Source organism: Oncorhynchus tshawytscha, linkage group LG33, assembly GCF_018296145.1.
Source record: "Oncorhynchus tshawytscha isolate Ot180627B linkage group LG33, Otsh_v2.0, whole genome shotgun sequence".
In the NCBI taxonomy this organism is placed as follows: Eukaryota; Metazoa; Chordata; class Actinopteri; order Salmoniformes; family Salmonidae; genus Oncorhynchus; species Oncorhynchus tshawytscha.
The window spans coordinates 37992240-38007623 of record NC_056461.1 but is presented as its reverse complement, the minus strand read 5'-3'; the positions used below and the strand labels follow the sequence as shown (position 1 = coordinate 38007623).

General features: G+C 39.1%; 1 protein-coding gene across 4 annotated transcripts in view; it reads right to left on the bottom strand.

Moving 5' to 3' along the window:
* LOC112231416 (collagen alpha-1(XXIII) chain) overlaps positions 1-7617 on the bottom strand; it is a 106356-nt gene extending 98739 nt beyond the window's left edge. For 2 of the 4 annotated variants that reach the window (XM_042311295.1, XM_042311296.1), the window contains exons 1-2: positions 7081-7617; positions 4769-4838 (exon numbers count right to left, since the gene is read on the bottom strand). In XM_042311295.1, coding sequence (XP_042167229.1) covers positions 4769-4838; positions 7081-7359 — 349 coding nt within the window. In that variant the 5' untranslated portion in view covers positions 7360-7617. The remainder of the gene's footprint in view (positions 1-4768; positions 4839-7080) is intronic. The other 2 variants (XM_042311294.1, XM_042311297.1) reach the window with 2 other exon arrangements.
* Positions 7618-15384: the final 7767 nt, after the last annotated feature.

The following is a 15384-nucleotide window of genomic DNA, read 5'->3' as shown; positions in this document are numbered from 1 at the left end:
AGTTACGCTAAACACTTCTCCCTCCTGCCACCTCTCCCTCTCTTCCCCTCTCTCAGCATCGATCCCCTTCTCTCTTCTCCATCGTCAGAATGTAATATCAAGCTCTAGTTATGAAAAACAATAGGTTTATAAAATATTACATGGACCTACAATACTAAAAGTGTTTTTCAGTACACACTCAAATTCTTAATGTCTATTATGGCCACAGGCTTAGCAGTGAAACAGTCCCATGCTACAGCATCGGACTTCTCTGAGTTGGCTTCCATTCTGTAAATAAAGGTTACGATAGAGTATTCTATAAATAAATATTATGATAGAGTATTCTGTAAATAAATATTATGATAGAGTATTCTGTAAATAAAGATTATGATAGAGTATTCTGTAAGTAAAGGTTATGATAGAGTATTCTGTAAATAAATATTATGATAGAGTATTCTGCAAATAAAGATGACGATACAGTATTCTGTAAATAAAGATTACGATAGAGTATTCTATAAATAAATATCATGATAGAGTATTCTGTAAATAAAGATTACAATAGAGTATTCTGTAAATAAAGATTACAATAGAGTATTCTGTAAATAAAGATTACAATAGAGTAGTCTGTAAATAAAGATTACAATAGAGTATTCTGTAAATAAAGATTACAATAGAGTATTCTGTAAATAAAGATTACGATAGAGTATTCTGTAAATAAATATCATGATAGAATATTCTGTAAATAAATGTTATGATAGAGTATTCTGTAAATAAAGATTACGATAGAGTATTCTGTAAATAAAGATTACGATAGAGTATTCTGTAAATAAATATTATGATAGAGTATTCTGTAAATAAAGATTACGATAGAGTATTCTGTAAATAAAGATTACGATAGAGTATTCTGTAAATAAAGATTATGATAGAGTAATAAACACATTGTATACTGTACATGTACTGCCTAGGTGATATGTGAAGTATTATAGGCAATAAACCATCCACCGAAAAAGGCTTTGTTTTTTGTTTAGTTCTAATAGTACACAAGTGGCATTTGACATAGTGGTCTGAGGTTTGAGTACAAACCAAATTCCTTTAGGCGCTAGCTAGATAATACACACACTTATTATGCATAAATTACACAATCTACCCAAAGGTATATCAGTAAGAGTAAGACAGTCTTGTTCCAGAGCCATTTGCCTGTTTACTCCGTCACAAACCAGCACCAAAGAAAACAGCAGTTAATGTGAGGCCTCCACTTCAAGCCCCTCAAGAAGTTATCTATTGAAATATTCCAATGTCTCTTTGAGAGATGCACAATGTCAACATTTGTACAGAGACTAGCTTTTCCCACAGTTCCATAGGTGAAAAAATTCAGTGATGAAGAGTAAAGGCCCACCTGCATCGTGGACCGGAGTTAAATATGCTCTGTGGTACTGAAAGAAAGGAGAAGGTTCAGCTGATAGATGAAAAAGGCTTCAGCAAAGGACCCACACAAGGGCTTGTCCCATAGTGAGATGTCGCCCTCATCTCCTTCAGAGAACCGGGTTTACATACTGTAAAGCATGAAACACAGCGAGAATCTCACTGCCAATAGACTGCCTATAGGTACTTATCACAGTGGGAGGCCGTTCCTTTTCTTGCTAGAACAAAAGTGGTACCTGCTGTGTGTCGACCTGGTAGCAACGAACATACCAATTCTACTTGTAGAATTGCAATGTTCGTCAGTGGCCAACAACTTAACTTTGAGCCATTTTTTTTTAAATAGGGCATTTTCTTCATACATCCACAGATGAGCCAGTGACACTTGGGATGGTAGCTAGCTAAGTGCACAGACACAATGCACACAACACTAAATACTTCCCCCAAGCTAGCTAACCACTGTAGCTAGTATTGACATTATAATTAAATCACAATGGATCAGCTAGTTTCCATGAAACAGCTGCCTGTGTTAGCTGCCGAGTGCAGTGTCCTTAGCTAGCTAGCTATGTTGTGCTAGCTAGTAAATATGTTAACGTTAGCTAGCTAGCTAAATATTTGGCTATGGGCTGGCACTGGCAGTATGGGATTATAGAGAGGGAATTAAATAGTTTCTTTGTCATCTTCCTATGTAATTATCTAGCTGTGGCCACCTGGATAGTATCAACAAGGACTTTCTACAAAATAGAAACATTAGCACAGATAGCGTGGGATCTAGACCATAAGCAATATGCACGGCTATGCAATGCTAAATAAAGCTACTGCCACCTTCTGGTTTGGAGTGTTTTAACAAGGCTGAGTGGCTGATGACTTCCAAGGTCTTTGCTGTGTGAACACAAAAGAGGTTGACTGCCAACACCCTGTTCAGAGGTGCTAAGTACTGTCGGCAGGCAAACGTTTGACAATCCCACCGGTGTGTTGAGCTTTGACTAAAGTTTATCATAAACCAGAACAAACTTTAATCTGAACGGACGCAAGGTAACCAGTGTCCCTCTCTCAGGATGGAGGGTTACAAAGCCTGTCTGTTATACCAACAATGGAGCCTTCCTTCCTTCACAACAAAGTGCTAATTCCTTAAGATGCAAAGGACCAACGCACAAGCACCGCCTGTCAATGAAAATCAAACCAATTGACATTTGAGTGTGCAGCTAGCATAGACAGGAGGCCATTAACAGGCTTTGTTGGCGTCATTAGTTCATGTTCTCTCGCCATCTCCATCCTTTGTCTGCCCGTTTAAGTGTTTTCCTGAGGCCAACCTAGCTATGGCCAAATAGATCCTTTTGTGAGTCCTAAGACCTCCGGCCTCTCAGTCCAGAATTCTGTCTTCTATTTGGGTCTAACCTCTTAATTGGGAGGCCAATGCTCTTCAAACCAATGGTCATGAGGTTGCACAAGCATTATCCTTTCAGTTCCCAATGAGGGGTTGAACTTAGGTCATCTACCTTCAGGCAGGTCCCACTGAAATGAAACCATTCCACCTCTGAATGTTGGCAATGCCAATGAACTAAACTTGCCCCATGTTGCAGAGGCTGTACAATGGAGGAATTATTCATACTATTTTTTTTACCTTTATTTAACTAGCCAAATTAGTTCATTAAGAAAAAAATGCTGATTACAATGATGGTCTAGGAACAGTGGGTTAACTGCCGTATTCAGAGGCAGAACGACAGATTTGTATCTTGTTAGCTCAGGGATTTGATCTAACAACCTTCTTGTTACTTGCCCAACACTCTAAACACTAGACTACCTGCAGCACCACAATTTAAAGGTGAGCTATGATGCTGTGAAATCACATAGAGACAGACATTATGCTTCAAAGCAATGGTGAGACAAGTACTGTACTTTGGATTATTCTGTAGGATACCTGTCATTCTTGTTTCAAGCGAAACACTACGTTTTGGGAAAATAAATAAAAGATGAGAGAAAAGTGTGTACTTTTTCATACAAGGTTAAGAATACCCTGTCTTCTCCGCTGTCATTCAACAGACGGTTATAAATCGTAATGTTCTATGGCCGATCTTGCTCAGTAAATCCAGGCTGTCAAACAGTCTCTGTGGATCTGAAAACCACATTTTCCTTTTTATAACTTCCACATGTGAGGGCTTCTTGCTGTATAAAATCTATGAAATTATTCAACTTGTGGCCTTGACCACAGTGTCAGTTGGCCTATAATGTCACTCTTCTACTATTCTCAACACATGATGAGCAGTGAGCACTGATCGCAAGACTGCACTGCTTCTCCAAATATAGGATTCACCAAATATACAGTAGGTAATGGGGCAGGACTGTTAGAGAGAATGATGGCATACAGTACGTTACCAGGGAGACCAAAACATTGAGATGAGACTGAACAAATAGGGCTGCAGTGAGAACCAGAGACAGACAGTTGGACCAACTTTTTGAATTTTGAATATCGTTCTAATTCTCGAAATTCAGTTACATTGCATTATCTAATAATGGGGGCAGGGTAGCCTAGTGGTTAGAGCGTTGGGCTAATAACTGTAAAGGCAGTTTTTTAAGAATTTCATTTTAAGGAGGGAAACTACATAGGTACAACAGGGAACATGGGGCTGAGGGAACATGGGACTGAGGGAACATGGGGCTGAGGGAACATGGGACTGAGGGAACATGGGGCTGAGGGAACATGGGACTGAGGGAACATGGGACTGAGGGAACATGGGGCTAAGGGAACATGGGGCTGAGGGAGCATGGGACTGAGGGAACATGGGGCTAAGGGAACATGGGGCTGAGGGAGCATGGGACTGAGGGAACATAGGGCTGAGGGAACATGGGACTGAGGGAGCATGGGACTGAGGGAACATAGGGCTGAGGGAGCATGGGGCTGAGGGAACATGGGGCTGAGGGAACATGGGGCTGAGGGAACATGGGACTGAGGGAACATGGGGCTGAGGGAACATAAGACTGAGGGAACATAGGACTGAGGGAGCATGGGACTGAGGGAGCATGGGACTGAGGGAGCATGGGACTGAGGGAACATAGGGCTGAGGGAACATGGGTCTGAGGGAACATGGGGCTGAGGGAACATGGGGCTGAGGGAACATGGGACTGAGGGAACATGGGGCTGAGGGAACATGGGACTGAGGGAGCATGGGACTGAGGGAACATAGGGCTGAGGGAACATAGGACTGAGGGAACATGGGGCTGAGGGAGCATGGGACTGAGGGAACATAGGGCTGAGGGAACATGGGACTGAGGGAACATGGGACTGAGGTAAAAGGCCCTGGATATTGAATATTCTCAATTCCTTCCATAAACCTGGGCATAGAAGCCTTTCATAGGGCAGGGGACATACCTGGAGGACAGGAGCACTCTTGAATGACATCTCTGGCAGCACGAAGTTTGGGCAGTGCTTTGGTCAGTCTCTGAAAGGGAACAACAAGAGCCACAGTGAATAATGTGAGATGTTAGATGTAAAGTGGGGCCTAAAATTATTGACACCCTTGATAAAGATGAGCAAAAATGACTGTTTAAAATAAATAATTAAAATACTAAGCTATATTGTACGCAAAAATAAAAATGAAAATAGATTATTTTATACTAATAGAATTGCTCAGAGAAAGAGATTTTATTCAACAAGTAGTATTGTTTTGATTTTATTTAAAAGTAGGTGTCAAAATGATTGACACAGCTGTTTTCAATACCTTTCAACGCATCACCTTGTGAGGATCAAGGCACTGGGCTTTTTCCTAAAATGTTTTATGAGTTGGAGAACCCATTGGAAGGGATCGTAGACCATTCCTCTGTACAGAATCCTTCCAGATCCTTGATATCATTCGTCTGCACTTATGTTCTACACTCTTCACTTCAAACCACAGGTTTTCAATAGGTTTCAAGTCCAGAAACTGAGATGGCCATTACAAAATGATGATTTGTTTGTATATTTTGATGTGTGCTCGGAGTTATTGTTTTGCTGGAAGATCCACCTGAGGCCAAGTTTCAATCTCCATGCAGAGACAACCAGTTTTTGGGCTAAAATGTCCAGGTAATGGGTCAAGTTCATGATGCCGTTGACCTTAACAAGGCCCCAGGACCAGTGGAAGCAAAATAGCCCCATAACATCATAGATCCACCAACATATTTTACAGTAAGTATGGGGCTCTGTTCTGCTCATGCATTCTCATTTTGACGTCAAATCCCTCAATAGTGTATGTGGCCAAAGAGCTCTATTTTCATTTCATCACAAAAATGTAAACACCCTACGGGACTCCCAATCACAGCCAGTTGTGATACAACCTGGAATTGAACCAGGGTCTGTAGTGACACTTCTAACACTGAGATGCAGTGCCTTAGACTGCTTCGCCACTAGGGAGCCCCTTGAGATGGATGTAAATACCTGGAGTTTACTAAGTGGTGTTGGCACTTGGATTGGAACCGGTGCTCCGGTCAGATGACATGAAAATGGAATTCTATAACAGAGGAAGGGTATGAAAAGAATCTGGAGGGGTTCTGTACGGAGGAATGGTCTAAGATCCCTCCCAATGTGTTCTCCAACTCATAACACATTTTAGAAAAAGGCTCCCCACTTGTCAAAAACTGTCTGAATTCAACATTGTTTCCACTTCAATTCAACCCCCCCAAAAAACCAATATGATGACGTTGAATCAAAGTGGAAAACTAATTGGATTTGAAAAGTCATCAATGTAAGGACATTTCGTATTTTTTCACCCAACTGTTTACCTAGATCCAATAACATGGTGAAATGTTTGGTTGATTTCACGTTGAATTCACGTTAGTTGAAAACTCAACCAAAAGGAAATAAAAACTACATGTTGAACTGTGCCCTGTGGGGTCAGTGCCATTATCCTCCTAAAATGAGGTATTGAAAGGTATTGAAAACAGAGGTGTCAGTCATTTTGACCCCTACCTTTCTGAGAAAAATATATATTACTTGTTAAACTAAATCTATTTCAGTGAGCAATTGTATTAGTAGAAATCTTATATGAAAAACAGAAAGGAAAACGCAGCACATTGCTGCTCATGCTCCCAGGTGATTTTATTTTTAACAACCTTTCCACCCTTAGGTGTTCGTTCATCAGGCATCCGTGACCTAAGGGTCGAAACGTTGTTATTAATAACGTTGACACCTGGGAGCATGAGCAGCAGTGTGCGGTTTTCTATGAGTTTGCCTACAACTCCCGCACCTGCGGAAAGTACCTATGTTCTTCAGATTTTGTATAAAATATAATTTCCCAATTTTTTTAGAGCATACAATACAGCTCAGGATATTTGTATAATTGTTTTATACAGTCTGTTTTGCTCAACTTTATCAAGGGTGTCAATCCCACTGTAATTGTAACCCATCGTGCATGCTAATTGTTCTTTAGTGGTAGTACATGACAATCGTTTTTTAACGGATGTCAAATTGGACTCCAAATTACCGAATCAGTCTGAATTGAGGTGTCAAATGAGCAGTTAAACTAGATGAATTAGGCCATGTTCCTACATGATTATGGTGATCGGCTACAATGTTGTGATGAAATAGGCAACCTTAATGTAGGCTCATTCTAACGTGAGAGATAATCCTTTCCAAATATGGCATCTGATCTTGCGTCACTGTCTGAAAGAGGTTCATTAAATCGTATTAGACTTTAACGTCAACCTCACCTCGTGCACTAGTTTTTCAATGATATCCTGAAGACCAGGTACCGTTCCATTCTCATCGGAAGGGATCGGGGACATTCTCTCCATCTCCAAAGTCTGCACTCTGTACTCCAGGTGAGCTGTCCTGAAGTTTACCAAAAAACAAAATGCCATAGAACACACCGACAAAATGACGCAAAATGCGGTTGGTAGCCCGCCTAAACAATGCGAAAAATTGGATTTGTGGCTGTTGTAGTTGATTGATTCCATGGTCTTTTCGTCAGATTTTGCGGGGGATCCCATCCTGGCATCTGCAGTAAAATTACTGCAAACTGCAAAAAAATTCCGTTAATGAATTATAGGCTATTTTCCTGTATGTCAAATTTCCAAATAGAAATATTTCGATTGTTGTAATCCCAGTTTGTTACTGTAGCGGAGCCATCACAAGAATGAATGTTTAATCTCTGCGCAACTGTGGATACATGAAGGGATGCAACAGCGTGCAACAACAGCTGCACGAGGACTTGTGTAGGCTACGGATGCGCTCGCGCGATTTGGACCAGTCACAGACATGATGCCAAATACCCTTTAAATCGTTCTTTATCACTTCCTGAAGTCCATTCAATAAAATGAGTCTTCCTAAGAATACATCTCTCTGGTGAATGGATTGAGAACCAGAGTATTTCAACTCGTATTCTTACCCAATGAATGTGCCATAAAAAAATCAATAGCCTGAGTGAAAACATGAATTGATTTTAGACATGAACATTTGACATAATACACAATACATTTCAGTGTTGTGTACTTTGAGAAAATAATTGAAATATGAAATTCATATCACTTCATAACCATGAAAGGGGACTAGCACTCAATGTTATTTATTCAAAAGGTTGTTCAAACAAAAAATACATGTCCTTTTTCAAAATCTACAGAAAGCCAGAGAGGGCATATGAATTAAACAATTATTCCCTCCTTATGTTGTGATCATGATTTAATTATCTCATGATCACAACATAACAAAAGGTGTTTTTGTCGAGATCATGAGGTAAACTCTATAAATAAGAGTGGGGGTATTGGTGATACATTGACAGCAGTGTCCTAGTGGACCAAAGGCAGCAAGACTCCACACAGATCTAAGACTTTTGATTAGTGCACATCTGTAGCCAGGTGCTAATGTACAGGCCGGGGCCTTCTCATCAAAACCCCAGAAATAAAAGACAAATAATGACAAAATAAGGAAATAGAAATTCCAAATAAACTGCACATGATACAGTGTGTCTAGTCAGTGAGATGAACGGCGGAGCTGTCCTTCTACAACATTTTGCCCACCATTTGTGGGTATAATGACGAAATAGTCTGTAGCCTTTATGAAATGTTGGAGTATTTTAGAATCCACAACACGTCACCTGTTTTACTAGTTTCCCTTTTCTTTACTACTTGTTAATTGTTGTTTGTGTTTTTGCTTGCTATTCACAAGCCAACATCCCTGTTAAAACTATTAAAGAGATTCAAATCAACTTTTATTGGTAGTTTGGTAAACTTTGGTAAACTTTAATTGGTAGTCTGCAACCACAGACCTCAGTGTTAACATTCCACATTCAATCAATTTAAAATAGTAGTTCAACCACACTTTTACATGTCTTTGAAATTGGATTGTATTGGAGCCAAAACTGGAAGCCATCTATAGCTGACAGACATAATTCCATTTCTGGCTGGGTTAATCCCTTGTCAAAATAAAAACGGATGCGTTGATCCGCTCCTCAGCCATACCGCCTCAACCATACTGTCAATCTATCACCAATACATCCAATATCATCAATACATTTTTTGGGGTTACAGCCTGAATTCAAAATGTATTAAATAGATTTTATTCTCATGCATCTACATACAAAACCCCAGAATGACAAAGTGAAAACATGTTTTTGGACATTTTTTCAAATGTAATGAGAATGAAATACAGAAATGTCTCATTTACATAAGTATTCACACCCCTGAGTCAAGACTTTGTAGAAGCACCTTTGGCAGCGATTACAGCTGTGAGAATTTCTGTGTTTACACATGCAGCCCAATTCTTTTGACCAATCACATCAGATTTTTTTTACATCATAACTTTTTCAGAGTTGATTGGTCAAAACCACAATGATTGAAAAAAAATATACGAAATTTGGCTGCCTGTCTAAACGCAGCCAAAGACACGTGTCAAACTAATTCCATGGAGGGCCGGGTGTCTGCTGGTTTTCACTCCTCCTTTGTAACTCAATGATGAATTAAGGTCACTAATTAGTAAAGAACTCCCCCCACCTGTCTAGTTCTTAATTGAAAGGAAAAAACAAAAACCCGCAGACACTAGGCCCTCTATGGAATGAGTTTGACACCCTGCTCTAAGAGCTTTCCAGCACAGGAGGTTGATGGGACCTTAATTGGGGAGAATGGGCTTGTGGTAATGACTGGAGTGGAATAGGTGGAATGGTAGCAAATACATCAAACACATGTTTTCCATGTGGTTGATGCCATTCCATCAGCTACGTTTCGGCAGCCTCCTGTGCTGGATTGTGCAACATTTGTCCGTTATTCTTTTCAAAAATCTTCAAGCTCTGTCAATTTGTTTGTAGATCATTGCTTGACAACCATTTTCAAGTAGATTTAATTTCAAGTAGATTTAAGTCAAAACTGTAACTCGGCCACTCAGGAACATTCACCGGCTTCTTAGTAAGCAACTCCAGTGTAGGTCTGGCCTTGTGTTTTAGGTTGTCATGCTGCAAGGTGAATTCATCTCCTGGTGTCTGATGGAAAGCAGACTGAACCAGGATTCCCTCTAGGATTTTGCCTGTGTTTAACTCCATTCGGTTTATTTTTATCCTGAAAACTCCCCGGTCCTTAACAATTACAAGTATACAGATACCACTGTGCTTGAAAATATGGAGAGTGTTACTCAGTAATGTGTTTTATTGGATTTGCCTCAAATTTAACACTTTGTATTCTGGATAAATCTAAATGTAATACATGTTGAATTCAGGCTGTAACACAACAACATGAGGAAAAAGTCAAGGGGTGTGAATACTTTCTGAAGGCAATGTATTCAAAGGGGGTTGTTTTGCCATCAACTGGAATCTATTCATGGGGCGTTGTATTGCCCTCAACTGGATGACTAGGGCTACTACAAGCAGACCAACAGAACACATTCCCATCACTGTTTATCCTACTGACTTTAAACTACCAACAAATGTCTATCAATCAATAACAACAACTTTTATGAGCAATAGTTTTTTCCCCATTAACGTCAATGTGGCTGACAATATTCTAAAAGCTAACCGATTAACCCAAAGTAAAGAAAGTGTTAATTTGTTGTAAAGAAACACATTGAAAATGGACAAAACACGCTAAATAATTGTATTCACAAATCAACAGGGATCAACCGGAGTCAAGTTGTCTTCAACTTAGCTCAGTTGGTAGAGCATGGCACTTACAATGCCAGGGTTGTTGGCTTCATTCCCACGGGGGACCAGTATGAAAATGTATGGTCTCACTACTGTAAGTTCCTCTGGATAAGAGCGTCTGCTAAATGACTAAAATGTCAAATAAGTGCTTAGGATACGGGCAGGTGAACTCAATGTGTATGTAAATTGGGCAGATGTAATAATATGAGACAGCAGACTGATGCAGTCTATAGAAATCCCCCTTGGAGTAGAGAAATGTAGTGTGGTGGGCAGGGTTGGGAAGTACACTGCTATTTCAATGAAGAACATTTGAAATTGGGGATACTTTCTGAATTGAAATGGAATTGACCCCAACCCTGCTAGTGTCTTCAGGGTCACTTTTTCCCCTCCTTCCTCATGGAATGGAAGAATGGGTGCCAGATGGTGTCCTCCGGGGTGAGCCTCCTGGACACGTCATACTCCATCATACTGTGGATCAGGTCCAACAGATAATCATGGTCTGAGTTCTTGGAGGACATGTATTGCTACGGGGACAACATAAACATAGTGGTACACATTAGAACTAGAATGTATTGCTAAGTGGACAACATAAACGTATTGGCACATATTATAAACAGAATGTACTGCTAAGTAGACAACATAAACGTATTGGCACACATTATAAACAGAATGTAATCTATGGTGACAACAGAAACGTATTGGTACATATTAGAAACAGAATTTACTGCTAAGTGGACAACAGACACTTTTTAGTGTAAACAGCATCTAGTTGTATAGTATTTAATTTGACATGTGCAGATCAATTGTGAGGGTATTCCAATGATTGTATTGTAGTATTTCTGATTCACAAAATGGTGCTAGTTCCTACTGAACTGACTAAAAAAAACTACATAAACACAGTAAATATATATTTTAACATGGATAACACAATAAAGTCAGTGACTTGGTACATGTCATATACAGTGCATTTGGAAAGTACTCAGACCCCTTGACTTTTTCAACATTTTGTTATGTTACAACCTTTTTTCACTCAACAATCAACACAATACCCCATAATGACAATGCGAAAAAACAGGTTTTAATACATTTTTGCTAATTTATTAAAAACAAAAAACAGAATGTCAGGAACGTTGTTTTATAAGTACCAGTCAAAAGTCACTTACTAATTTAAGGGTTTTTATTTTATTTTTTTGGTTCCAACCAATTGATATGGTTTGGGATGAGTTGGACCGCAGAGTGAAGGAAAATTAGCCAACAAGTGCTCAGGATATGTGGGAACTCCTTCAAGACTATTGGAAAAGCATTCCAGGTGGAGCTGGTTGAGAGAATGCCAAGAGTGTGCAAAGCTGTCATTAAGGCAAAGGATGGCTATTTTGAAGAATCTAAAAAATAATTTGTTTAACACTTTTTTGGTTACTACATGATTCCATATGTGTAATTTTATAGTTTTGATGTCTTCACTATTATTCTACAATGTAGAAAATAGTAGAAATAAAGAAAAACCGTGGAATGAGAAGGTGTGTCCAAACTTATGACTGGTACTGTAGGTTACTGTACATTGTTAACAAACAATAAAACAAGCTTGTATTTTGAACTAAGCTCTTGAGGAATTTACAAAAGTTATATTCTTCAAGAATCAATGGGTATATATCATTAATAATTTGTCAAAAAGTTGGTGTAACAACTAATGATTCTAGCTGTAAAGGTAGACAGCGAGATGACATAGATTCACAAAGTAAACAGTAGTAGTGGGTCAATGTCCGCAGCAACTGAGTGTGTTGAAGCGTAAAGCTAAACTTCTCCGCTGTTGTGGTCCTGGGAGCTACCAGGTTGAAGCAGCATGAATCGGGTGCTAAGCTAACATATGGAATTGTTAAGATAATCATACCATGGATCCTTTAGCTATTTGATTTAGAATTTTAGGACCCCTTGAGGTATCCCCCAAAAAGATAACAAAATAATTTGATCAAATATTGCATTTGGCCTTTATTACTATTGCCCATAGAAACACAATGAATAACACATTCATTAATGGTAGCAAGAAAAACAAGACAGCAAAGAAAATCCCTCATAAGGAATGAGGTTTGGAAGTGTCTGTCCTATTTGTAGGACACTTAAGAAAGCTCAGGAAATATATATTTTTGATTTCCACATTTAAACCCATATTTTGTTGGGCACAAAATTACCTCCATACTTCCATTCGTTTGTGTGGGTTACCTTCAGACGAGAGCAGATACAAGGGAGACCTGACCAGAAAGGCAACAGTAGGCAACAGTAGTCACTACAACATACAGTACAATCAACACAACACGTCATCATGAGCCACTCCGGCCTACAGGAAACATTTACACTCTTTCTGAACAGACTTTTGCACCAAAATGTTACTCTCAGAATACAGCTCTGAAGATCTGATCTGGCCCAGATGAAGGTCATGAAGCCGTTTTCCTTCGGGAAGTCAAAAGTGCTAAGACCCAGAAGCCCAAACACAATACAGATGTGGCCATGATTTTCGAACCAGTCCAGCATGCACACACTGTATGAGACCAATTAGAAGACACATCACCTGTAGTTTGTGTATTACCTCCGAGCAGCTCGACTGAGGTTAAGACAATATGTAAATAACAACGTTGTAGGCTAAAATGTGTCCCTTTAGTCCCTGACAATTATGTTTTCTCATCTTCCAGGAAGTTCCTCTGTTCTCCAGCGCCACTCTCTGGTCATCTCTACAATAGCAGACGTTAGAAATAAAGATAAATCAAATCAAATCAAATCAAATTTTATTTGTCACATACACATGGTTAGCAGATGTTAATGCGAGTGTAGCGAAATGCTTGTGCTTCTAGTTCCGACAATGCAGTAATAACGAACAAGTAATCTAACTAACAATTCCCCAAAAAACTACTGTCTTATACACAGTGTAAGGGGATAAAGAATATGTACATAAGGATATATGAATGAGTGATGGTACAGAGCAGCATAGGCAAGATACAGTAGATGATATCGAGTACAGTATATACATATGAGATGAGTATGTAAACAAAGTGGCATAGTTAAAGTGGCTAGTGATACATGTATTACATAAGGATGCAGTCGATGATATAGAGTACAGTATCTACGTATGCATATGAGATGAATAATGTAGGGTAAGTAACATTATATAAGGTAGCATTGTTTAAAGTGGCTAGTGATATATTTACATCATTTCCCATCAATTCCCATTATTAAAGTGGCTGGAGTAGATATAGAAAAGCATTGACATGGCCCAGTTAACCCATCAGGTTGAACAAGAAATAAAGACTCATATTACTTGGAAACTACTATAATACTAGTTCTCTCTAGTCTTACAGCTAACAGATGGATGGAGGAAAAAAAATCTACCAAATATCAAAAGGTGAAAAATATTTCTTAAAATATTCCAATGCCCCTAAGCTATACCCTACCTACACTGACACCAGTGAAAACACATCAGACAAAAGGGTTACAGAAAGAAAGTTTTGTTCTGTACATCTTTTAGTATGAGTCTATTGTGATAGATCAGGTGACCCTCCTCATCATCTTCATCACTTCGGGATCTTTTCCTGCAGTGATTCCTCTGGAAGGGGTGGGGGGTACCAGCATCACTAACATCATAAACCCGACAGAACCACCCCAGAATGCACCAATCGTTCATTCAGCAGGGGGGGGAAGTTGATGAGGGGGAGAATATTCGGCCCATTCAGAAACCCAGGCCAGGACAGCGGGAACCATTTCAAATGCATCCCCGAGAAACGTACAGGTGCCACCATTTTTATTTATTTATTTTATTTTACCTTTATTTAACTAGGCAAGTCAGTTAAGAACAAATGACTATTTTCAATGACGGCCTAGGAACAGTGGGTTAACTGCCTTGTTCAGGGGCAGAACAACAGATTTTTATTTATCTTGTCAGCTTGGGGGTTCAATCTATCAACCTTTCAGTTAGTAATCCAGCGCTCTAACCACCTGCCGTAACCATAATGTGTGTTACAGAAGAAAAACATGGCAACACAGAAGTTCTTTCAAGAAATTAGAAGTGCAGTAGGACAGCATCCACAATTTAAATGGCTGAGTTTTATGGAGCACAGCATCTAATATTTGTGCTGAAATTAATACCTCAATCTTATCTTTCACTGATTGTTTAAAAACGTATATAATAATAATAAAATAATAATAATAAATAACATTGATAGTAATAAATATATATATATATATACATACTCATAATAAAATAAAATAAATAATAATAATACAAATAATCCTAATAATAACACCCTGATGTGTCTATCATTGAAAGAATGCTTTTTTTTCCCACAAAGGAACATGTCTGTAAGTCTGTTTTATGATACTTTAAGGTCCTTTTCTGCTGTCAACACACGGAGGGTGAAACAAGTGAGGGAGAAAGAATTGTCTGTTACTATTGACGAAGAGATGTGGGAGGACATTTGGAGATATGCAAAAACAATATCTATATGTAACCGTACTAGAGCAATCCAATTAAGGATAATACACAGATTGCATATATCGCCAAATCGCAGACATGCTTTTAGCCCCACTTCCTCTTCCCCTCAGTGTCTTAAATGCAAAACTGATACAGGCACCCTAACACATTGTTTATGGTCATGTACCAAAATACAAAGATACTGGTCTGGTGTTCTGCAAGAAATTGAAAAGATCTTAGGGGTTGATCTAGAATTGGACCCAGTTTCTTTACTGTTAGGTCTCCCTAGTAGGCATGTTACTTCTGTGGGTAAAAGGAGGCTTTACAACATCCTTACCTTCGCAGCGAGGAAAAACATCCTTTTACAGTGGATTAGTGATAAGGTTCCTTTATTAAAGATTGGCATAAGATACTATTTGAATGGGTGCCTCTGGA